This window comes from Rhizopus delemar, genomic scaffold, assembly GCF_000149305.1.
Source record: "Rhizopus delemar RA 99-880 supercont3.1 genomic scaffold, whole genome shotgun sequence".
Lineage (NCBI taxonomy): Eukaryota > Fungi > Mucoromycota > Mucoromycetes > Mucorales > Rhizopodaceae > Rhizopus > Rhizopus delemar.
Window position 1 is genome coordinate 3,851,019 of NW_027137827.1, and position 23,247 is coordinate 3,874,265.

At 35.4% G+C, this 23,247-nt stretch overlaps 9 protein-coding genes across 9 annotated transcripts in view; 6 read left to right on the plus strand and 3 right to left on the minus strand.

Moving 5' to 3' along the window:
* The window catches only part of RO3G_01479 (uncharacterized protein), a gene marked incomplete at both ends in the record, with an annotated part of 1,673 nt that extends 595 nt beyond the window's left edge, over positions 1–1,078 (plus strand). The window contains one exon of the mRNA XM_067656070.1: positions 16–1,078. Coding sequence (XP_067512171.1) covers positions 16–1,078 — 1,063 coding nt within the window. The remainder of the gene's footprint in view (positions 1–15) is intronic.
* Positions 1,079–3,920: 2,842 nt separating this feature from the next.
* Positions 3,921–5,362, minus strand: RO3G_01480 (uncharacterized protein; the record flags this gene model as incomplete). The annotated part of the gene is made up of 4 exons (XM_067656071.1): positions 3,921–4,833; positions 4,889–5,071; positions 5,121–5,239; positions 5,294–5,362. 4 exons carry the CDS (start codon positions 5,360–5,362, stop codon positions 3,921–3,923), a joined length of 1,284 nt encoding a protein of 427 aa, XP_067512172.1.
* A 260-nt stretch (positions 5,363–5,622) lies between these two features.
* RO3G_01481 (uncharacterized protein) lies at positions 5,623–6,070 on the plus strand (the record flags this gene model as incomplete). Its single annotated transcript, XM_067656072.1, has 3 exons — positions 5,623–5,749; positions 5,802–5,929; positions 5,984–6,070. 3 exons carry the CDS (start codon positions 5,623–5,625, stop codon positions 6,068–6,070), a joined length of 342 nt encoding a protein of 113 aa, XP_067512173.1.
* An 827-nt stretch (positions 6,071–6,897) lies between these two features.
* RO3G_01482 (small nuclear ribonucleoprotein Sm D1) lies at positions 6,898–7,350 on the plus strand (the record flags this gene model as incomplete). The annotated part of the gene is made up of 3 exons (XM_067656073.1): positions 6,898–6,911; positions 6,964–7,226; positions 7,280–7,350. The coding sequence occupies 3 exons, from the start codon at positions 6,898–6,900 to the stop codon at positions 7,348–7,350; spliced, it is 348 nt and encodes a 115-aa protein (XP_067512174.1).
* A 2,167-nt stretch (positions 7,351–9,517) lies between these two features.
* Positions 9,518–10,679, minus strand: RO3G_01483 (uncharacterized protein; the record flags this gene model as incomplete). Its single annotated transcript, XM_067656074.1, has 6 exons — positions 9,518–9,678; positions 9,734–9,942; positions 9,996–10,139; positions 10,197–10,385; positions 10,448–10,479; positions 10,572–10,679. 6 exons carry the CDS (start codon positions 10,677–10,679, stop codon positions 9,518–9,520), a joined length of 843 nt encoding a protein of 280 aa, XP_067512175.1.
* Positions 10,680–12,069: 1,390 nt separating this feature from the next.
* RO3G_01484 (uncharacterized protein) lies at positions 12,070–12,780 on the plus strand (the record flags this gene model as incomplete). Its single annotated transcript, XM_067656075.1, has 4 exons — positions 12,070–12,196; positions 12,259–12,509; positions 12,565–12,603; positions 12,658–12,780. 4 exons carry the CDS (start codon positions 12,070–12,072, stop codon positions 12,778–12,780), a joined length of 540 nt encoding a protein of 179 aa, XP_067512176.1.
* A 5,464-nt stretch (positions 12,781–18,244) lies between these two features.
* Positions 18,245–19,495, plus strand: RO3G_01485 (chitin deacetylase; the record flags this gene model as incomplete). The annotated part of the gene is made up of 1 exon (XM_067656076.1): positions 18,245–19,495. One exon carries the CDS (start codon positions 18,245–18,247, stop codon positions 19,493–19,495), a length of 1,251 nt encoding a protein of 416 aa, XP_067512177.1.
* Positions 19,496–20,197: 702 nt separating this feature from the next.
* RO3G_01486 (uncharacterized protein) lies at positions 20,198–21,400 on the minus strand (the record flags this gene model as incomplete). Its single annotated transcript, XM_067656077.1, has 2 exons — positions 20,198–20,462; positions 20,529–21,400. The coding sequence occupies 2 exons, from the start codon at positions 21,398–21,400 to the stop codon at positions 20,198–20,200; spliced, it is 1,137 nt and encodes a 378-aa protein (XP_067512178.1).
* A 600-nt stretch (positions 21,401–22,000) lies between these two features.
* Positions 22,001–22,918, plus strand: RO3G_01487 (uncharacterized protein; the record flags this gene model as incomplete). Its single annotated transcript, XM_067656078.1, has 1 exon — positions 22,001–22,918. The coding sequence occupies one exon, from the start codon at positions 22,001–22,003 to the stop codon at positions 22,916–22,918; it is 918 nt and encodes a 305-aa protein (XP_067512179.1).
* Positions 22,919–23,247: the final 329 nt, after the last annotated feature.

Sequence of the window (23,247 nt, forward strand, 5' to 3'; positions counted from 1 at the left end):
AAGCGATACATTTAGTATCCCATATGGTATTGGTAATGTCAATGGTACCTATGCCAAAGACACGGTGACCATTGGCGGAGCCACTGTCAGCAATCAACAATTCGGTTTGGCTACGGCCACATCCGACATTCTCGAATCCAGTACGTCTACGAGCAGCAACAGTGTAGAGGCCAACGGGATCCTTGGCCTCGGTTACCCTTCTCTCACCGAATCCTATTCTCAGGGCAACGGTGGCTATAATCCATTTGTCTTCAATCTCGTGTCACAAAACATCATCAGTGACCCCATTTTCTCCATCTACCTCAACAGCATCTCTCAAACCGGATGGGCTGGAGAAATCATCTTTGGTGGTACGGATCCAACGAAATACGAAGGTGACCTGGCCTACTTGCCCGTGGTCGGACTGACGAGTAAGACCTCGGGCATCTTTGGCGGCAGCAGCAGCCGCTATTATTATTGGATGGTCTACGGACAGGGATTGGGTGTGACGAATTCGAGCACAGGATCTAACCCCTCTTACAGCCTAGGGGAGGTTGGCACCTTCATTTTGGACACTGGCACCACTTTAACCTATTTGCCCACGACGGTAGCCACCGAGATCGTGGCTGCCTTTGCTGGCTCGAATGGATACTCGATCGATTCCTCCTCGGGTGTGTTTATTGTTGATTGCTCTGTCTACAGCAGTTCAGCCAGGTTCGAGTTGAAGATGGCTCAGTCAAGCTCGAGCAATGCAAGCCCAGTTACTTTGAGTGTGCCTGCCTCTCAGTTGGTCATCCCGATGGACTCGACCGATGTCTCGACGGCTTCTGTGTGTATGTTTGGTATTGCTCCTCTGAGTGGATCGGGCACCATTGGATCCAACATGTACCTTGTGGGTGACTCTGTGCTTCGATCCGCTTATATGGTGTTTGACATAGGAAATAATCGTATTGGTCTTGCGGCTAGTAAAGGTGTCGGAGGCACTGTGACTTCACCCAATGGTACCTCTGCAGATTCATCGAGTAATAAATCAGCAAGAATGATTCCTATCATCACCCTTGTCTCGATCACATTGATTACATCATCCCTTTTCATGTAGAAACTCCATGTAAATATATCTACGCAGAACGATTTTTTTTGTATCATTAGAATAGTGGATGTTCCCACTTTTAAATTAACACATTTTATTTTAAAGTAAAGAATTAGTTTTTAAAAAGCTAACATCACTAAACGCCTAGTCTTTTTTTTTAAAAAAAAACAGTAAAGAGCAAATGAATGGGTGAAGAGAAAGTGTCGGAGCGAATGATGACAGAAATGTGCGTCAACTGACATCGTTTTAATAAAACAATCTACTGAAAAGCACAGCTGTTGCTCAGCTGGTCCTAAATCAGGAGAACGCAATTTGATGCAAAAGCGTGACACCAAAAAGTGTCTGAGCAGTAAAGCAAACCAAATACAATCACAGTGGGTTCCCATGGCTTCAATTCCTTATTCTCATTAAGCTTTGTTTTCTCAGCCATAATGCCAAGGAAAAGCTCTCCATATAACAAAGTCCTTATCAAGAGCAAATGGCTATCCTATTCGCTATTTTTTGCTTGGTCAGAATTACTATTCGAAAAACAGGAAATTCAGCAGTTGTATGACACATTTGCATAAAATGTCTTGTTTGAATGAAGAAAAAGGGGGTTTCTGTTTTAAAAAAAGACTATCTTATTCTCCATATTACAGAAACCCTACTTTTTTTCTTTGCTTTTATTTTATTTTCAATCAAATGGTTTGTTATACCATTTCCGGAAATAGATTGCACAAATACAAAAAATCTTGGCGCATATAAAAACATAAGATTACATAGCCTCATAATATCTGATTTCTACAACAACAACAAAAACATAGCCTCCTAATTTCTGATTCCTACAACAACAAAATGAGCCTTAAGTTTACTCAAGAAGATGGAAGAGGCAATGCCTATGATGAAAATAGAAATGAACCAGCTGAAATGGAGGTCGACAGTGAGCAGTTTCCTCTTGGTGACATCATTGCCTTTGATAATATACATGGACCTGAAACCTCCTGCAAGAGAAGAGAAAATAAAAGAGATCAAAGCCAAGGCTGTTGTGGACAAAAGTCCTAACAAGCGAGACGATACAAAGCGTAGTAGTGAAAAGAAAAACAATTTCTCCAAGCTAATTTATCAGAAAGGCTATATAGTTCCTCAAGTTGCAGAAGAGTTAGAAATCTCGAGGCGTACTGCCTATGACTGGTAGATATAGCCTCTCTTTTCTTTATTTGCGGAGCCTCTTTGCTACCTTTTTCTCACTCCTTTACCTTATTTACTTATCCCTTCTACTTTAAAGATGCTAACACACGGGCAGGCTTGTTGTTTAGTTCTTGTTCTCGAGGTTGATCCCGAAAACGAGGTGATTGCTATAGAACAAACAAAGGCTATGAAGATGAGCATCTTTTTACCCTAGCGATCCTGACGATCCTGCCGCAGTAGCCACAGTAGTTCAGAGACACAACCCCATGAAGTACAAGGCAATCCCAGTGGAGGTAAGGGTAACTCAAGCTCGTTGGAAGCTAAATGAATAATAGTATACTTACTTATTTCTTTATATTCTCAGTAACAACAACAACAGCAGCAGTAACAACAGAGCATGGCGACTCTGAAGAACAAGAGCCATCAGAAGAATCAGAAGAGCGTTCTAGAGGCAAAGTACATGCCGTATTTTCCTTATTAAATACTTGAATGTCGTGTGAGATTACTAAAGATCTCCATGTTATATAGTCATCAGTACACACTGACAACTTTAGTCATTTGGCTTGTTCAACTCTGGTTTTAAAGTTGTTAATTTTATAAAATAAGACGTAGTCTGCATTTAATGGGCTTCCTCTCCTATCTTCACTTAATAACGAGGCTCAAGAGGCTCATCGATTATCAAGTTTTCCTTCTTGCTTCATTTTTCAACCTTAGTCAATCACAAGCTACGCCAGTATCACAACTAAGACCAGGCACAGATACTACTAGTAAATTCATAATGAATGATGAAACGGTAAAAAACATTATTATTAATGAACTGCTTGGTAATTTTGTCATTTTTGCGCATGAAGCAAACTAGTTATACGTGTTAGTTTTTATAGAGTCAAACATTACAAATAATTTATATCATTCTGCTCCAACAGAATGGTCAGATGGAACGAAATCAGATGTTTTGTATGTACGCACTAAAGTTTGTAATGATCAACCTCCAATCTTCATCGAGATCCAGAACATTGTTGATCAAGCATTTATGATAAGGTTAATACAACATTGTACTCACGTATTTGAACGCTACAGAGTAATACCAACTGTTCTTCTATTCATAACTTCAAAGTTCTCTGGTGAGGAACTTTGAAAAAAAAAATCCGGCCAAAAGTCAATGTGCCATATTTATTAGAACTATAAAGAAAATCTTTTGTTTTTTAGTTGCTGGCTTATTAGACAAGAGTTCGCTATTATGTTTTGGATTTCACGGAAATTAAAGCAATAGATGTTGTTGAGCTAAAAATACATAAAGCGAAGAAAATTCTATCAGTTGAAGAGCAATAACTGAAACTTGCAACATTGTCTATTTGGAGAACCTTTAAAGGTTCTGCCGTTATTCAGATTCAAAACTACAAGCTTGTTTAAATAAAGAGCTTTTGTAAAAGTTTGCACAGTTGTGCAATAAGAGGTTTAGAGGTTATGCAATCTTCACTTTTTATGTGTGCAAAGTGAGTTCGATTATTATACAAACTAAAATTTTCATTGGCGCAATCTACAAACAAAAGGGAGATAGAATAGTAAGGAAAGACAGAAGATTGACAACTAATTAGCTTGAACTTCTTTTGAGCTTTCTAATGATAATAAAAAAGACACAAGTATGGACTTTATTAATTTTTCGATACAAAACAACACAAATTTTTTATGAATTAAAGTAATGCATGACTCGGCTTGTTGCATTTTCAGCCAAATCTTTGACTGCATCCAAATCCAATGCAGCTTGATCCACAATTTTACGCGCCATAGCCACTGCTTGATCTTGCACGTTATCCCAATCTCTTAGTGATACTGTATCTTGTCTAGTGCTGTATGTCTCTGGCTCTGACTCTCTACCAAAGTACATGTCCGATGAAATGGCTTTTGCAGATGTGAATTGAGAAAGACGAGCTTGCTCTGCTGCAGAGATGGCCGGATCATATTCGTTTCTACCAAAGTATTGATCTGAAGAGATGGCACGAGCTGATCCAAATTTTTCTCTGGCAGACGTTGTTGTTTCTTCTTCTACGTATGATTTTTGTTGAGGCATAGAGATATTGATACGTGCCATACCAAAGCCTAATTTTTCATACTCATCTTCGGTCTTTTTATTCTCACTCGTACTTTCATCCTGGTATATCAATCGAGAAGACATGGTCTTGGGTGCATCTGACTTATGTACTGATTCTTCCTCTTTCGTTTCCTGTTCATATTTAGCAGCATGTTCCATGTCTTGTTTGGCCTGGGCTTCAGCAGCCTCAAAATTGAAATTGACAGGTGCCTTCTTGATACCCAATTTGGCTGTCTTGGCTGATTTACGAGGTGCACGTAATCCGATAGCAGTTCGCGAAGTCGCAGCAGGTGGTGCAGTTGCTTTGACTGCATTTGTCGCTTTGGTTACAGTGGGTTTACTTTCAGTAGGCTTCCTCTCCTTTGCCTCTTTTTCTCCCATATCTTCTTCCTTCTTTTCAGTGACATCTTCATCCTTTTTCTCGACAGCAACCTGATTCTTTTTTTCAACAGGTTCATCCTTTTTGTGTTCTTCATCAGCTATATCAATCACTACCGTTGTAGGGTTTCTGTAAACGTATAAGCTTGTTAGTACAAATACATATTTTTGATATCCCTATTTACGCAGCAGCATCTTCAGCTGTTCTCTTTACTAATAGCTCTTTATAATGTTGACCAGCACGGCTTGTATATTTTTGTCTAGCATCATTAGTAGTTGTTTTTGAAAAGTGTTCTGAGGCGGCCTGATTTCCACCAACTTTCATCATTCGAAGTTGTTCCCACGTCCAAGAATCAAGTACAGTGGATCTTGCAAATTTTTGAGAATGCGAATGCAAGCTTATAATCATGTTTTTACCTCACAAAGCTGATGTGAACACCCAAGTTACGATGGGCAGAAGAGCAATTAGTACAAATATAAATACCAAATGAAACTGAAGCCCAGTCTGGATTTTTGGCATGGCAGTCAAAACAAGTCTATAACAAAAAAAGTTGTTATTATTACAAGAACGTACACGTTTATAACCTTACCTTGTTGTAACGGTTTTGTTTGAGTTTTTTAAAAACGAGTTGAATTTGTTCCTTGGTTGGTTCAGGCATGGAAGATTAAAATGGGCGCAACACAAAAGAAAAGGCGGTTAAAATTAAATTACTAACCAATTAAAAGAGAAAATTAAATGGACAAGGCAATAATCATGCAAATCACTACTCCTGTATTCATTCAATTATTTTAATGATATGATCAATGTATATCTTCTTATAAGCTATAATTGCTTTCTCACTCTACCTGCAATCCTTATCATAAATTTTAAACTCGATTTACATTTTTTATATTTTATTTTTTTTCTTTAGTCTCCAACATGTCAAAGCTCTCCCAAGAAGATAAAGATGCAAATGAATTCTTTGCTGAAGTTGAAAAAGATAAGAAAGCACATTATGAAAAGTGTAGTGCCATTGACGCTTTCGATGCTGTCTTTAATTGTTACAGTAATAAACAAAATAAAACTAGAAAGGAGGAGGGCTAAACCTTATTGCGTAGGAGTCAAGGAACAAGCAAAACATTATTATCGTTATGGAACAAAGAAAGATTGTGAAGCAAAATGGGATTACTTTTCAGTTTGCTTCTCAACAAAGCTAAAATCTGCTGAGAAAGCTGATGTAAATTATGTAAAAAATTTTAAATTTGATCGATCCTCTTGACATTATTTCTTGAATCTTTAGGCCATTTTAAAAGCTCACAGAGAAGCAACAGAAGAAAAGAAGACGGGAGGACCTAGTTCAGAAGATATTTGGGAACGTAGAATCTAGAAAAAAAAATACAAGTTTCATAATAGATGTACTCTTTTTGTTTGCGAAATAAAATTCCCTTTGTATTAATAAAAATATTTCACTTTAAAACAGTTCAATATTTTGTTGAGGATATTATTGCTCTCAACATCTGTATGCATCTCATTAATTTTTCCTTTCATCTGATTTACAGTAAAGATCAAAACTTATAAATACGATTTAAAGCTGATTTGGGTTTGATAACCGAATCTTGTAAGTTTAAAGAATTCTTTTAGCTTAAGATCGAAACGCTTCTATCAACAAAAGGAGCAATCTGTATAACTTCATTTTATAGAATTCTATTTTTCATAGTTCATTTACACTAAAAAAATAAAAAAAATGTGATTTTTGTTCACAGTATTCCAAATGTTTTAATTTATGACAGCATCTCTTAGTAAAATAATCTAGCCAAGTTCGTGTCACATGTAAACAAAATTAACGAAATAGCTTTCAAGTTTACAAACTTTTTGGTGCTTTGTTCATCTTCATATCGTGCCTGTCTACGAATTTGAATGATTTTTGAAGAAATGAACGTGCTTGTTAATCTAAAATGTAAAAGTATCCATCATTCTACGAATGCTGAGTACTTTGCTGTCATCAAATCATTTTATATATTGAAACAGAATAAAGACATAGGAAATGTGCATGTTTTTAATGACCAAACCAACTCTTTAGTTGTTCAGAGATGGAATCTTTTTTTAAAAAAAAAGAAACGGCATCTGAATAAGAGCCTTTTACATGGAAATATGAAAATTTTTCTTGCAGACTCCGAATTTGTCTTTTTTTCTCTTTTTCTCTAAACAACAAAAATGAAATTAGTTCGGTAATAAAAACTTTGATTGATAACACACGGTTTTTCTTAATCTGCTCAATAGATTTTTGATGAAATTAAATAATGAAACCGTTTCAGTAGAAATGAAGAACGGTACAGTTGTTCACGGCACAATTACAGGTGTTGACATGAGCATGAATACCCACTTGAAGACTGTGAAGATGACCATCAAGAATAGAGATCCCGTCAGCTTAGACTCTTTAAGCATTCGTGGCAACAATATCCGCTGTGTTATTTTGCCCGATAGTTTGCCACTAGATACACTCTTGATAGACGATGCACCTAAATCTAAAAAGAAGAAGGATGGTAAAGAAAACTAGGGCTTTTTTGCTTTTTTATATTCTAAAATTGCTTTATAGACGAATCTGGACGTGGACGTGGACGTGGTGTGTCACGTGGACGTGGTGTTCGTGGTCGTGGAAGACGTTAAGCTGATACTTGCGCACACACACTGTTTGAAATGTATAAATGCAATAAAAACGAAAAGGAGAGGAAATATTTCTACGACTTTTTTCTTTAAATCAGACATAAAAACACAAGTATATGTTTACAGCAATGTTCTTGGATTTAGGTTTCCAAAAAGTTTGAATGAGTAATTTTTGTAAAGAAACCAAAGGGCTGAGAAAAGCAGATTCTGAATGATGAATCACTTGATGGGCTGTTTTGATTTCTTGTAATCAAGGGAAAAGGGAGTGTGGGTAGTATTCATTTGCGCATTAAATGCTTCGAGCTTCTGTTTCTTTCTTTCTTTCTTGTCTTAATTTTATCACATCACTGATCATATTGCATAATCACAATATATTATCAACAGGGAAAATGGTCTTTAACATTCTGTTTTTATTAAATATCTGAATACCTTCGTTAATTTGATGTATTACGCGTTGTTCGTTTGGAGGGCTTATTGCTCATGTTGCCTTGCGTCTTTAGTGATTCCTTTGGTGTCTTGCTTACTGTCTCGGTGGTTTTTCTTTTCTTTGTTTTGATCAAAACTGTATCTTGTGCAGGAAACAGCAAATCATCAATTTCTTTTGTAGTTTGATCATCTACTCGCTTTTCTTGCTCTTTTTCTTCCCGCTCTTCTTCCTCTTCTCTCTCTTCATTTATAATTGTGGTTGAAGCCTGATGTTCATAAGGTACACCCAAGATTTGAATTTGCTGTATACCGCCATCAGGAAATAGTGTGAGCCTTATGTGAGATACAGGTAAACCAAAAGCAATAGAATATACGATCTGATTGTTCGGGAAGCAAGACGTTTTCTCTATTAAATTAAACCATTCTGTACCTGGGTCTCTGTAGGGGTCCACCTAATGCAAGTTATATGAATACATGGATTATCTTTAGGGAAAGATGCGCTTTACTTCTTGACATTGACATCCTTCTATTAACAAAGAATCTGGACAATTTCCATCGAAGGATGTTGTATCAATAACGACAGCCTCTATGATTCCTGTTGTTGCCAATTGAATAATGACAAAATCATTTCTTGGTTTCGCACGAGATCTTGGTGTTAACCAGCCATCTGACCTATTGATTTATTATTGGGGATATGTACAAACAGTAATTTACTCTTCCTACTGTGATGTTCCATTATCTAATAAAATATTGGGTTTATTGTTGTAGTCAACATCCGTCCAACGTACAATTTGTGCCCCTAAATTAGCTGAAGCCAAGTTGTACTGTTGGTTCAAACTTTTCCAAATAGGAACTACTTGGCCATAGCAACGAAACCTAGCCTAGATATACTTTAACAGCTATTTTTTTTGATAACAAAAATGGTTATAGCTTACAATACCACCACCAGGCACACTAGTTAATTTTAAACGAGAACAGATGTACTGGTCATGGTGGATTTTGAAGAAGTTGTGCGAATTCATTTCAATTGTTACATGGGGAAGTAAGATGATCCACTGAATAGTAGGTATGCATGAGAGCTTTGCTTTTGCCGAAAAAGACTTAATAATTTACCTTGCCTTTTTCCTTTTGACTTTCAACATAACCTTCTACAACCACCTTGCTTGGTGAATCATCCATATACCCAGTTGTATCAATATCAAATCCGATTATTGTACCAGTACATCCTAATGCGATAACAACGCTTTTCAATTACTTTTAATCATCACGTCATAAAGAGAATAATTTTTTTTTTTTACGTTGCAGACTTCAAGTGTCTCTTTGTTTGCCAGCCATCTTTTATTCCCTCTAGTACAAACATATAAATCTACCTCAATCTTTGATGCAAATCTACACGCAAACCTTGTAGTAAGCCATCTTTTAAATGAACTCCTTCTTCTTTTATTAAATTTTCAGCTTTTCCAAAAAACTCATCAGAGACGTGTTCAATTCGAGTGCCTCTTTTAACAGATGTCAATTCTGCATAGACATCAAGTCGGGATCCTTGTAACTCTTTATTATCAAGTCTACTGTAGTTTGATAACTTGTTTCCCATGGGTTCTTTAAGAATAAAAAAGAGTACAGCCAGGGTTTCTTATTTTCTTGGAAATTTCTTTCTACTTTCAGTTGCATAACAGATGTTTAAATTTCAATCCCCAAGTCAGGTGTTATGCAAAAAAACTTTTTTTTTATTGCTATACAAAATCTAGTAATAACCTCTATCATCGCCATCACTTTCTTCATCACTGCTAAGTGCAGCTGTAGCCTTTGATTGATAAACTGAACGTTTTGGCTTTTCATCATCACCTTGATCAAGACCCTTTTCAGCTGGAACTGCGCCATACTGGGCTAATACAGCACGAAGACCTATTACAAATAACACCATGAGTTAAATACACATGCATCTATTTACTACACTTACTTTTGCTTGTCATTTTCATGCCATCAAATTGAATAGCACCGGCCAGATTGGCTTTAAGGTCGCCTTCACCATAGATCAAGAGGGTAGGTACATTGTGATCAGGGAAGTTTGGTATACATTGATCACTGACAATTTTTATGAATTTTGTAGATTTGAATTGTAAAGCAAGCTCAGCCAAACAGCGATTCATCAATTTACAAGCAGGGATGCTACAATAATACAAGTTAATCTTTAAGTAGACACGAGAGTGTATCAAACTTACTATTCTTTATACAAATGAACAACAACAAAACACTCTTTACTTGCATCTGTCACTTCTCTTACAAAATCAGGTTTTGAAATTTCAATCACTTCCCCGTATTTCTCTTTTGCTGCTTGAGCTTGCATTTCCATCATGCGTTTGTGTCTGTCGATGCGCATAAGAAAAGGATGAATTTATACGAGACTGATTCTCTTTCTTTACCTGTACTCGTTCAAGATTCTATCATCTTCAAGATCTTCAAGCTCATCAAGTTCATCAAGATCTTTGTTATCAAGACTATTTAATTCTGCTTCTTTGGCTCTCACCATGTCCACAAATTCATCTTCAATCTCATCATCTCTTTTTTCATCCTTTGGTGGAAGGATACCTTTGGCACGTAAAATATCGTTCCTAAATCAAAAGTTTGTATTTTCTAGCATTATTTTCAATTAGAAAAAGATGCTTTTTTTTACCATTCAGTATCAGCATTTGGGTCATCCATTTTCTTACAACTAAAATAGTAATCTCCACTCAAAGTTTAAGCATTTTAAATTTTTTTTTTTTTTGGATACAAGAAAGTTAAAATTCAGACGTTACATGAATCTCAGGAACCACTACAGCAACAACAACAGTAAAACCACTTGAAGCATCATTTCTGAGACCAGCGTTATTATAATGCTTTTCTGTGAACACGTTGTAAGTCATATGAAACTATATTCATTTCGCCATTTTTAATTTTAAAGTGTTGTAAAGCATGTCTGTGAATCTAAATGTTTGATAGAGCCTGACCTGTTGCAGCACAAACACATAGATCGCATATTCAATTAGATATGCTTTGCTTTTGTATTGTGTTTAACTACTTTTCTTTGGACAGTGTATCTTATAAGCTTGTTTCCATTTTGCTTTTTATTTTGCAATTTTTTGCTTTCCAAAATACAAGGTAATATAATACAATTTTTTTTTCTACTCAAGCCATTTATGATTACAACATAGGAATAAATTTTTGCGTTAAAATTCCTATTCTACTGATCATTCTTTGCTTTAGCTTCAGAGAACCTGAAATGATAGGCATGACCTTTTTTTTTTTTTTTTGTATGCTAAATACTCGCATGCTTACAATGTCTGAAAGAATACAGCGAGTAAACCATTTTTTTATGATATAAATGAGATATTGGTAAAGATATTAATGTTTTATAGGGATTGATTGGCTCAATATCAAAATAGCATTCAGGGAAGGATGCTCTTTAGAAAAGATACGTGATGAATATAAAGAGTACACAGATTGAAGAGATTGTCGGGAGAAAAAACTTGCTGTAAAATTTTAAAAGGGGTGTTGGATGATGAATGGGTAGAACAGCTCTGATAGGATCCATTAGTATGATAGACTGCTCACAAAAGAAGTGGAAGATAAACATTCTGTTGCTATCGTGATAATAACGTCTCGAATTCAAAGGGCGGAATGTTCTTTCCTTTTATAAACGTCGTGAAGACTTAAAAAGAAGAATAGATAAGCTTCATGAAGGATCAAATTTATTTTGAAAATAAAATACAATAAAAAAAAGCGTTTCAGATTAAGCAAGGAACCTAATACAATTTTAGGATAATCAGTAGTAATCAAGGACCTGTCAAAAGTTTTGGGATGAATAATTAGGAAATATCAAAAGATAATGAATCCCTCTGCTATGATTAATAAAATAGAATACCTGGCGAACAAAGCAAGAATTTATACTTTAAGGATGATTCATTATAGGATTAAAAGAGATCACGACACCATTGTGTAACAATTATGCAGCGTGTGTATTTTTTTTTTCCCTCTATTTCACTAACAACGCATTAATCTTCTCTTACTTTATCAGAGAAAGTAAAACTTTTTTTATAGAAAATATTACTCATAAAACAAAAGCTTCAATCATCCTTCTTTGTAATGTATTTCATATTTTCAAGTTAATAATAACAAAACAAAAAACAACATGAAACATCTCATTCCGTTACTCAAGTAGGACCACTGACGTAAGATATACAAAAACAAGATTATACAATAAAAAATGATTCTCTTATCGTATTTTACGTTCTTTTCTTTTTTTCATTTGCAAAAATGTATTCGAAAAACATACTTTTATTATCAATTTGTATTTGCTTTTTTTTACTTTCCAAAGTAGAAGGCAGCATCGTCTTTTGGTCTAGTAGTCTTTTTAAGCCTAACGTCGATATTGAATTTTTTGGTAAGGTTTCCCTTTATTACATTTCCGTAGGCCCTAAATATTAAATTGTCTATTTTTAAAAGATGAATCAGAGTCCTTATTCCAACATGAAAGTGTGGATGTCGATCCAAATCCTCTTGAACCTGGAGATCAAGTCAATATTACGATAGTTGGAACATTGTTAGAAACAGTTGAAGATGGAGCATATGCAGATGTAACAGTTAAGCTAGGTCTAGTGAAGCTCCTACGTAAGACCTTCGATATCTGTGAAGAACTCGAAAAACATAAAGACGAAGTAGACATTCAATGTCCCATTGAAAAAGGAAATTTTAAGGTAAATGTTATACTCAACACAGAGAGAAAACATGCTTAAAATGTCTTTTTGATAGTTGGTTCAATCTATTAAATTACCTAGAGAAATCCCTAGGGTAATTTTTCCCTTCCTAAATCCTCTTAAATATTTGACTGATTATATCGTATAGGGCAAATTCACAGTGCTAGCTAGCGCATATACTGTAAATGATGAATCTCTGGCCAATGTTAAAATCATAGCAGATTTCCGTAAAGGACATCATATTGTAGGAGAAACTTGGTATGATTACTAACTGGGTTTATATGTAATTTTGATAAATATTAAATAAAAATACGTGGGATACCTTGTATTAAAACAGTGTTTAATTTTGGTCTATCCTTTTTTAAGGGCGCAAGAGCCAGAAGATGAAAGAGATTTTTTAGCATAGCAATTTGATCTGATTATCTAAACAATCAGACATACACACATTCCCATACACAAACAATGAAAGAGTCTTTTTTTAGTTCTCACAGAGGACAAGATAGGGAAATGCAAAATATTACAATTTTAAAACAAGACAGGCTGATGATCGCTTTGATCGATGTACGGGATCTTTTCTGAAATTGAATTTATTCATTACGTTGACCTCTTACTGATCTTGAATGGATCCATTGTGTATGAATAGCTGCATTTTTCAACACGCTGTTCTCCAAAAAGATCATTGTTTTATGTAACAAGATGTCGAGCTTGTGAACAGAGAGCATGTCTTTTGACTTGGGGAACCGTTTACCGATATCATAACATATTGACTGCTTTGTAAAGAAACATTACTAGTAGAATTTTTAGTTACAAAATTCATTGGTCGAAATTAATCGCTTGATCCTAAATTAAACTCAGTGATGCATAAGAACAAGTTTGGCTGCTTACTTGACATCTCTTCAAAAGAAACATAGATGATAGTAATAAACTAATCATGATCCTTCCGAATCTAAACCATCTAAACTTCATATAATTTCATTCCTGTTAAAGGGAAAACATTTGTTTCTTTCAGGTTTCACTGCTTTTTTTTTAATTTAATTTTCCAAGCGTTCTTTGCCCCATGATGTGAAGGCATTCGATTGATAAAGCTGAGGATGGTTAAATCAAACAGATAATATAATAATGAATCAACATCCACCTTTTTCCAATCCCTTCAAAATACAATAACAGATTGCTCTTATTATGTAATACGGATATTGATCATCAGTTGCTGCAGTAGATACCATATTAAGTTGTATGGCACTTGCGCGGAAACAATATGGAGAAAATCAGATTTGAAGAGCTCCTTGACTTTGCCTATTCATTTTTTTTTCTGCTGTTAACCACAAAGATGGTACTAAACTGTAATTATGAATATCACAAACACATTTATCTGATCCTCCCTTTTCACTTTAAAATTATACACATATTTATTAGTCTAACTATGATTTGATTGCCAACTTTTGCCTGAGACAAGAGCTTTTCAATCAAAAGTATATTTTCTTTAGACATAAAATACTTATTTTCATCTATTTCTCTTTGCAAGCACCTTATATTTTTGATGAATGACTTATGCTGCGAATGACAGCAAAAAAAAGAAAGGAAAAGCAAAAAGACAAAGCAAGGCAGGTCTACAATAATATAAACATTAAAGGGCATAAAAGTAATTGATTTAGCTTACAGCTTATCCAGCAGCCGATCAACTTTGAACTTTTAAAGATGTCAATACATCACAAAAACGCAACTATAACCTACATGAACTGTTCCAAGTATTTTGTTGTATGATTTCTGCTGAAAATAAGTTTTATACCTTTTCAGGCGTTTTAAATATTGAATAATGTAAGCACAAAAGCATCTCTTTTGGTTCTTTTAATGAAAAAGAAGTATGTATGCTCTTTAGCATTTAGTCAAATTAGGATTAATTAAAAAATGAGATTAAAGAAGTATATCTCACGCCTTCTTTTCTGCTTCCAGGTGATCTCTTTATAAAATACCCCACCTTTTTTTTTGCACTCTTAGCTCCAATATATAACACAAGCCTAAGTTCAACGAAACTTTTGTATTCTTGTAGTAGAGTACACAAAAGACATGATAAGATTGAGCTAAGCTGCTATTGATTAGACAAATTTCATAGCCGTGTACAATGTCAACAAAAAGTAATATGACTACATATTTAATCTCTTTCTATTATTATCAGAGCACTCTATTGCTGCTAAAAATAAAACATTGGCCTCTATCATATGTCAGGTTTTAGATTTAAAAAAATAAGAGTGTTGGCGGTTAGGAGCGATACTTGCAGTCTAAAGTATAACTACGTTTATTATTGTCGATTTTGTTTTTTAAGGAAACTCAGTGACACTGAAAAATGTGCTTTTAATAAGCCAATCTCTAATTATAGCACATCTTTTAAAAGTAAATAAAATATGATAACATGGCTATATCATCAACTGAGCTTACGGGCCACTCATGCACTGACAAAAGTAAAGACAATTGCATTGTAAGGGATGTTGTCGCTATTTTCATGAAATCTCAATCAGGGACCATATTGATTATGAACCACAGCCTTTCTATTCATGAATCTATCAATCGAATGTAAAAAAAAGGTGGTATTAACGTCTTTAAGAACTGCCATCTGTGAAAGAATCATGTTTGAAAGAGTCAGGTCCTAGTAGAATTGATACAAGCAAATACAGTCTTTTTCTGAATTATAACTGTACCTGTTCAGTCTTTTAGCAAGAAGAATATCATTAAACAAAAACTATTAATAGTATTTTCCTATTTCCTCTTTTTTTTTTTTTTCTAAAACAAATACAAGGACGATTTTCAATGATCTAATGTATTGATAAGAAACATACTCTTATTTTTATCTTGATTATTTTTATAGTAATAGTGAGCTCTTTATTTGGCAGGTATGCACTGAAATCCAATTTATTTTTGTTTAGCGATAAAGAGGCAGTAGACTATATAGTGTTGTATCCAAAACACTACAAGAAAGATCTGATCAGTCCTTTTCTTTTATTCTTTACAGAGAAGAGATGAATGTAGACGAGAGAGACGATCTACATCCTAGACTCGTGTGAATTAGTGAGAGTAGTGCAAAAGTGAGATGATATGACAAGTGACAATGGCAAAAAGAGTAGAGAAAAGTAAAATGATCAAAAAGGCAAGATGTTTTGCTTTCATCATAACTACGTGCTCATATCAAGTCTATATGCATGTCTGAGCAGTATGTGACCTATCCTATGAATTCGGGATAGCCTTCGTTTTACAAACAAAAAACGCAATTTGCATGAACTCTCTTATTTTCTCAGCAGAAGCGCACGTTACCTTGTGTCAGTAACAATATACACAAATACTGTAATTTAAATCTATTAGGAAATGAACGGTGTTGATATAAACATTTAATTTTGATTTCTTGGCACAAGTTTATATGCCAAGGTTTGGTTTATTTAAAGTTATTTTACTACAAGAAAAAGTAAAATGTGGAAATACAAAAGATGGAACATATGCACAGCTTTGATTTTCAAATATTTACTGAAAACACCTACCGCGGTAACCAGTAAGCTTGAGAAAGAAGAAATCCTGCTATTCTCATCATTTCTTGGCCCTTTGTATTAATATCCATTTCTATTACACAGATTATGCACTCTTCACAAAGTAGCCTGCTAAATATAGTTTGAAAGAATCTTATCCAATGATACGCGTCTTACTTTATATACTTGTTTCTCATTCATCTTTCCGCACTAACCACACACATAAACCCACAGACATCCTCTTTATGTGATTAAAAGGCCGATGTAATGATCTCTCTTGTTTAATATCATCAAGTTCAGCCTTCACTTCCATAAAGATTTCAATCACAAGTGCTTATGTTTGAAACTTTGTTTTATCTTTAGCTATAAAATCCAGACAATGAATAGTGTTTGTCAAAAAGCAAACTAAAAGATGTGTGTTGCTTGTATCATGAACAAAAAGTACATTGATTTCATTTAATAGCCTTCATTAATCTCAGCATGGCAAAGAGATTAGCCATGTTTTTATGATGGCCAAACTTATTTATGCCCTGGTCTGTGATTACAGCCCCTAAATGCCATGCGCTTTTATCAAGCCATCCGCATCCAACAGTTCTTGCTACTTATTTGAAGCTCTTTGGCTGTTTGGTCATTGGTTTCAAGAAAGAAAACAAGAGAAAGATGATGAAGAATGAACTTTGTGATCTTTACTGTCTTGATACGCAAGATGGAAAACAAACTGAAAAAAAATAAAGTACACTACTCAATACATGATTAAAAAATATCATTTTATTATCTAACCTTCTTTAGAAATACAACAGCTTTATATCAACTTAACTATGACATTGATTGTATTTAATCGAAAATATTTTTTTTGTCTTTGACAGCTGTTTGTATCTGTAACAAATTTAACAAAGTTTCCTATATTAGTTTCAATGAATTATTACCTTAAAATACGCGTCTTCCAACTTTAATACGCTTATTTTTACCTCTTTGAATATACCAAATAAAATATACATGGTTTGCCTGAATATTCATTTTGCAAATATACCAAATCTGAATTCAAACCTATGCAAACGAATGTGTTGATGCTGCCTGAAAAGAATGAATAACACGTTTTAGAGTATCATTGTAAATGAATTAGCACTCAGAATAATGAGATTCATCCTGCCTTAGGAATCCTTGGTCATAAAAGAAGGATCGTCGAAAAAATTTAATTAAAAATGATGATTGTCAGTCCAGGATTTGTAACATAACATGGGTGAGATCTAGAGTAACAGTCAATCTGTTTATGCTTCACGTGTGTTTCCTTTTTGAATTAAATCAAAATAAATGCAAGCTTTTGTTTTTACATAAATAATAATAATAAAAAAGCCCCCTTTCTCTTTTACTTTCCATGTCTATTTTATTTTCTCTTTTGAGCAATGTCAGCCTTTTTAATGATAATAAATATTTAAACTACACTTGATTTTTTTTCCTGTCGAAAAAAAAAAACAGGAAATCATGGTCCCTTTTTATAAAAGAAGTCACTTTTATCATATCTTGAGCAGATTGCAGTCTTTGCAGCCAAGAGAAAAAGGCGATAAAGAATGGATAAAACATGGCGGACATTGTTTTTTTCTTTTAGAAAACCTGGAAATAGTAAAGTTTTTGTTCACTTGATTATTGATCATCAATAAATAGAATGTAACAGTCAAGGTGATGTGCACACACATACATGAAAGAGCATCTTGTTACTATTTCTAGCTAAAATAACGTTTTTGAATGTTACAATTCCTGTTGCTGTGTTCTTTTTGGCTGATGCGAGTCCCGGTAGTGTATGAAACTATTCTTCTATGTTTTGATTATATGTAATACCCCCTCTCCTGATCTGCAAGAGTCATAATTGACTCATTTCATATTATATGCCTCCCGTACGATGAGTAATGGCTAATAGCGTCATCATGAACAGTTCACAGTTGATCCAAGGAGGTCTCAATACAACTTTAGAGAGAAAATTGTCTAAATATAGAATAATTATCCCGTAAGACAAATCTCTTGGCAGCAGTAAGGTTGTGTGACAGGAAACTATTTTAATAGTTAATTTTACTAATTATAGCATATTGTTTTTAGAATAGTTTTTAGACTATCGCGAAAAATTATTTCCGTCAAGTAATTATAAATAAAAGGAGAGCAATAACAATTACTTTTCTTTCTTGCAGCTTTTTTATTTTCATTGTAAATCATACATCCTTTCCTTCAATAAAAATGCAACTTAAAGCTTTTGCCATTTCCGTTGCCCTTGCCAAAGTAGCAACTGTTGTCTCTGCCGATGTCTCAGCTTCAAACTATTGGGAATCCTTCACTAGTCAAATCAACCCTGAAAACGTCACAATCCCCTCCATTACTCAAACCACTAGCTATGATGTCAATGCTGAATGTACTTACTATTCTCCTGACACTTCCTTGTTCACCTTCAACTCATCTGAATGGCCTACGATCTGGCAGACAGCCACTTCCAATGGAATGTCTGAATCTGAAGAATTCAAATCCTTGTACAATTCTATTGATTGGACCAAAGCTCCCAACATTCAACCTCGTACCTTGACAGCCGATGGTGGATTGGACATGTCCAACTACTCTTCTACTGAGGATCCTGACTGTTGGTGGTCTGCTAGTACCTGTACCACTCCCAAGTTGTCTGATGTCAATCCTGATATCTACAGATGTCCCGAGCCCGAAACATGGGGTCTTACTTATGATGATGGACCCAACTGTTCTCACAATGCGTTTTATGACTATCTTACCCAACAAAAGTTGAAGGCTACCATGTTCTACATTGGTTCTAATGTGGTTGATTGGCCTTATGGTGCCATGCGTGGTGTCAAGGATGGTCATCACATTGCTGCTCACACCTGGTCTCACAACTACACCACCACACTTACCAACGAACAAGTTCTTGCCGAATTCTATTACACACAAAAGGCCATCAAACTCGCCACCGGTCTCACCCCTCGTTACTGGCGTCCTCCTTATGGTGATGTCGATGACCGTGTTCGTTGGATCGCTACTCAGCTGAACTTGACTGCTGTTATCTGGAACTTGGACACGGACGATTGGGCCGCTGGTCTTACCACCACCGTTCAGGCCGTCGAGCAAAACTATGAAAACTTCATCACCATGGGTACCAACGGTACTTTTGCCACCTCGGGTAACATTGTCTTGTCTCACGAAATCAACAACAACACCATGTCCATGGCGATCGAAAACTTGCCCAAGATCATCAGTGCTTACAAGCAAGTCATTGATGTCGCTACCTGTCAGAACATCTCTTATCCTTACTTTGAGAATATTAAATGGACCAATACCTTGAACGGTTCTTCTAGTGCCTCTTCCTCTTCTTCCTCTGCTTCTTCATCATCTGCTCAAATTGGATCCGCTGCTGCTTCTAGTGCTAGTAACTCTGTTGCTCCTAGCTTTGGTTTATTATTTGCATTTGTTGCTGCCATGTTATTTTAAATAACTATAAAATTGTATAATTTATATTAGATAACCCTCACAATCCATCTTTTTTGTTGTTGTACACAAAATAAAATGCGTTTCCTTAATCAAACAGTGTCACGAGAAAGAGAGAAAAGGCTTAAATTTGTTCAATATACATGATGAAAGGAGAGAATAAAGGAGTGAGGGACAAAGATTGAAATCAGAAAGAGTGGTAATCATTAAGAGGTGTTGTAAACAATTTCTTTTGAACAGCAGTGGAAAATTGTGTAGAGATCATGTTGAATATCTCTTATTTGTACCAAAAAAAATAGGTTATTGTTTTCAATATTATCACAGCAAAAGAAGCAATCATTTCTCACGTTTTCATGGTTCTGTAGTGTGATTACATTTTATCATACAAGCAAATACATTTTTTTTTTTTTTTACTTGAATTCTAAAATATTTGTAATGCAAATATATTTGTTTTCAAGAGCTGGCGATGTTTTTCTGAGCAATTACAGTGTTTTGATCTAAAATAAAACGATTTAATAAAATAAATTAGACACTTTAAAAGGTAAAAGAGACGAATGCCAATTTTTTTTTTTGAGACAAGTGAACAAAACAAATTAGACAATGCAGGTTCTTTTTGTAGACACATGTTCAAAAAAATGTTGACGAGCAACCCCTTATATTATTGTTCAAAGACTTGCACTGTATCTGAGATTAATGCGGCGGTAACTACAAAGGATTATTTTGTCTTTTCGTCGGTTGACTAGTACTAGCTGATGGTGATGACATATCCTTTCTTTTAGAGCCGGTGGAGAGAGGTTTTTTTGATCTGCAGAAACGTTCTGGTCTTTCACCATTTGCACGCAGGCTAAAAAGGATGTGTCTAAAGTTTAATGTAGGAGCCATATCACGATTCATAAGGTAATGAAGAGGAACTTTATCAGTAGCTTCTATTGTGCTCGTCACAGCCTTTAAACATTGTTGGTTTTTGCACCTGAGCAAATATTATGAAAGCTTGTTATTTTTTATTTTCTTTTACTTGCATATAAAAAGCACCTACCTTAAAAGGCCATGACGATCTACAACGGGATACTTTTCTCTTTGATATGGTCTAGGGTTCTGTACTTTTTTAAACGCTTCAAGTTCACCGTTCTGGCAAGAAGGGCACAGACTAGAAGTCTGGAACTCGTCGAGGAGGTACACCTGGAAGCCTTCTTTGGCTAACATTCTTCTCATTCCGACGCCTCTAACGGGTTCATGATACTTTACCTTTCCTGCCGACCAATTACCAAGTATTAAGATAGCATCATTCCTAAACCTCTCTCTAAGCTTCTTGGCTAGCCGTTTGTCTGCTTGTTGCTGATTGATGAAATTTGAGAGCTTCATTTTTCTAAAGGGTAAAAAACCACCGGCACCCTGATCTTCTGCTGCAGGGCGATCTTCATTTAAGTAGTACGCTTTCATGACTGGGATGACTTTGGCTCTTTCTTGAAGATACTCGACAAACCTATCTTTGTTGACAGTTGAAGATTTGAAATGCGACAGGGAAAGCTCGGCTGCAATCACTTCGTCTCTCTTCAAGTTGTTATTGAGCTTTCTGAATTTTCTGGATTTAGTTTCAATTGCTTTTTGGTTGCTTGTATATCGGCAAATCATTTTATTTTCAACAGTGCTCTTTTCATGCATACAGTAAAGCAAGTCTTGACGGCCAGGATCAATTAATACACATTTGCCAACACCAGCCAATAAACCTTCTTTTCCCAACTTCTCAATGTACTGGAATTCGTCTGCTTTAATAGACTTTGGCTTTTCGCCACTGCTGCCACCTTTCTTCTTCGTATCGTAGTTTTGCTTTAATACCAACGCACCTACGCCATCTGTGTATATCGTGCCTCTAAACTTCATGAACTTTCTTTCTCCTTGTGGTTTCATCGCTTTTGATCTAATATCAAGAACGGCTCCCCATACTACTTCTTTATCCAAATGGTTGATGAAGGAATTCTTCAAGATTTGAGTATTTAAAATTCTATTCGAACTCGACTACCTCCATCATGGCAAGATACCTTCGGAAACTCCCTCTCTTGGAACCAAGTTGGTGAACTGGCTCGACAAGACCTAACCTAGTATCTGATCATACTTTTCCTTTCCTCTCTTCCCTTTCTATCTTTTTTGCCTTTTTGTCTATCAAAAAGGTTTTTAGCTCTTTACACATTTCTTGATCTAGCCCGGGCAATTCAGTCTCAAAAGTGATTATGTGTTCACATGTGTTTTAATTATTTTATTTTATTTTATTTGATATTAATAAGTCACTCTGTGCAATTATAAATTATTAGAAAGAAAAAATTCATTTACAAATTACAAACAACTGCTTAGAAAAAAAATGACAAAGAACGAATCTGATTGGACACTCATTTCAAGCGTATTTGTCAAGGCTGAGTAATCCAGTTGGCAGTGATCGGTGTTTCAATCAATTGAGTATAAAAGAAACAAGCTTTTTGATTTTTTTCTCTATTGTTTCTTCATTTTTATACAATGTCTTCTACTACTTCAACAACAACAACAACAAACAACAAGGTCTACAGAAAAATTACTAAATCAGTCCTTTCAAGACAACAAATGGACGGTGAAGGTGCGGTCGTCTACAGATCCATTGGTACTGCTGCCCTTAGAAACTTGGATCCATTCTTGATGCTTGATGAATTCGACGTAAGAGCACCCGGAGGCTTTCCCGATCACCCACACCGAGGATTCGAAACAGTGACTTATATGCTCGAAGGTGAATTCTTGCATGAAGATTTCAAGGGCCACAAGGGTCATTTACGTGCTGGTGATCTTCAGTGGATGTCTGCAGCTAAGGGTATTGTGCATGCTGAAATTCCTGCCAGCAATCAACGCGCACACGGTTTGCAGCTCTGGGTGAACTTATCCAAGAAGGACAAGCTGTCTGAACCCAACTATCAAGAGTATCCTGCCGAAAAAGTCACTTCGGTCACACCAGAGGAAGGTGTCACGATCAAGGTCATCGCAGGTGAATCGTACGGTGTCAAGAGCCCGGTCATGACCAGAACACCCACGATGTTTATCGACGTTCAATTGAAGAAGGGCAAACGCATAGAACAAATCATCCCAGAAAACTATGCTGGATTCATTTATACAATCTCAGGCACGGCTATTTATGGTGCGGATCAACACCGATCTGAAGCTCACCATACCTTGGTTCTCGACAACAACAATGGAAACTATATCCCTGTTGAATCCCTTTCGGATGATTGTCATTTTGTCGTCATCGCAGGTCAACCCATCAAGGAACCCGTTGTTCAATATGGTCCTTTTGTCATGAACAGTCAGCAAGAGATCTACCAAGCATTTGATGATTATCAAAAGGGCAAGAATGGCTTTGAAGGCGCACCAGAGTGGGTTTCAGCCATTAGGGATAAATGGTCCTTTTAGGATGAGTCCAATTTCTTTTATTTTTCTTTTCATTCTTTTCTGTACATGTCTTTTTTTTTCATAAATAAAATTATTCATTCAATACCAATGAACTATTGTCTTTATCTTTCTTATTCCAGAAAGCTTTTCATTTACTCAACGGACCAAGTAGATTTTTACGCGTTTGTGATAACATACGCTTCAACCTTTTTTCTCTTATAGATTGTGCTTAAACACCAATGCCAAATAAAACTGCTTTGCTTGACCTAATGTATCTACTGTGACAATGTTAGATGGTGTATGTTAGAGTAGTTTCCAGATTTAAAGTTGAAAGAAGAAAAAAACTTGGA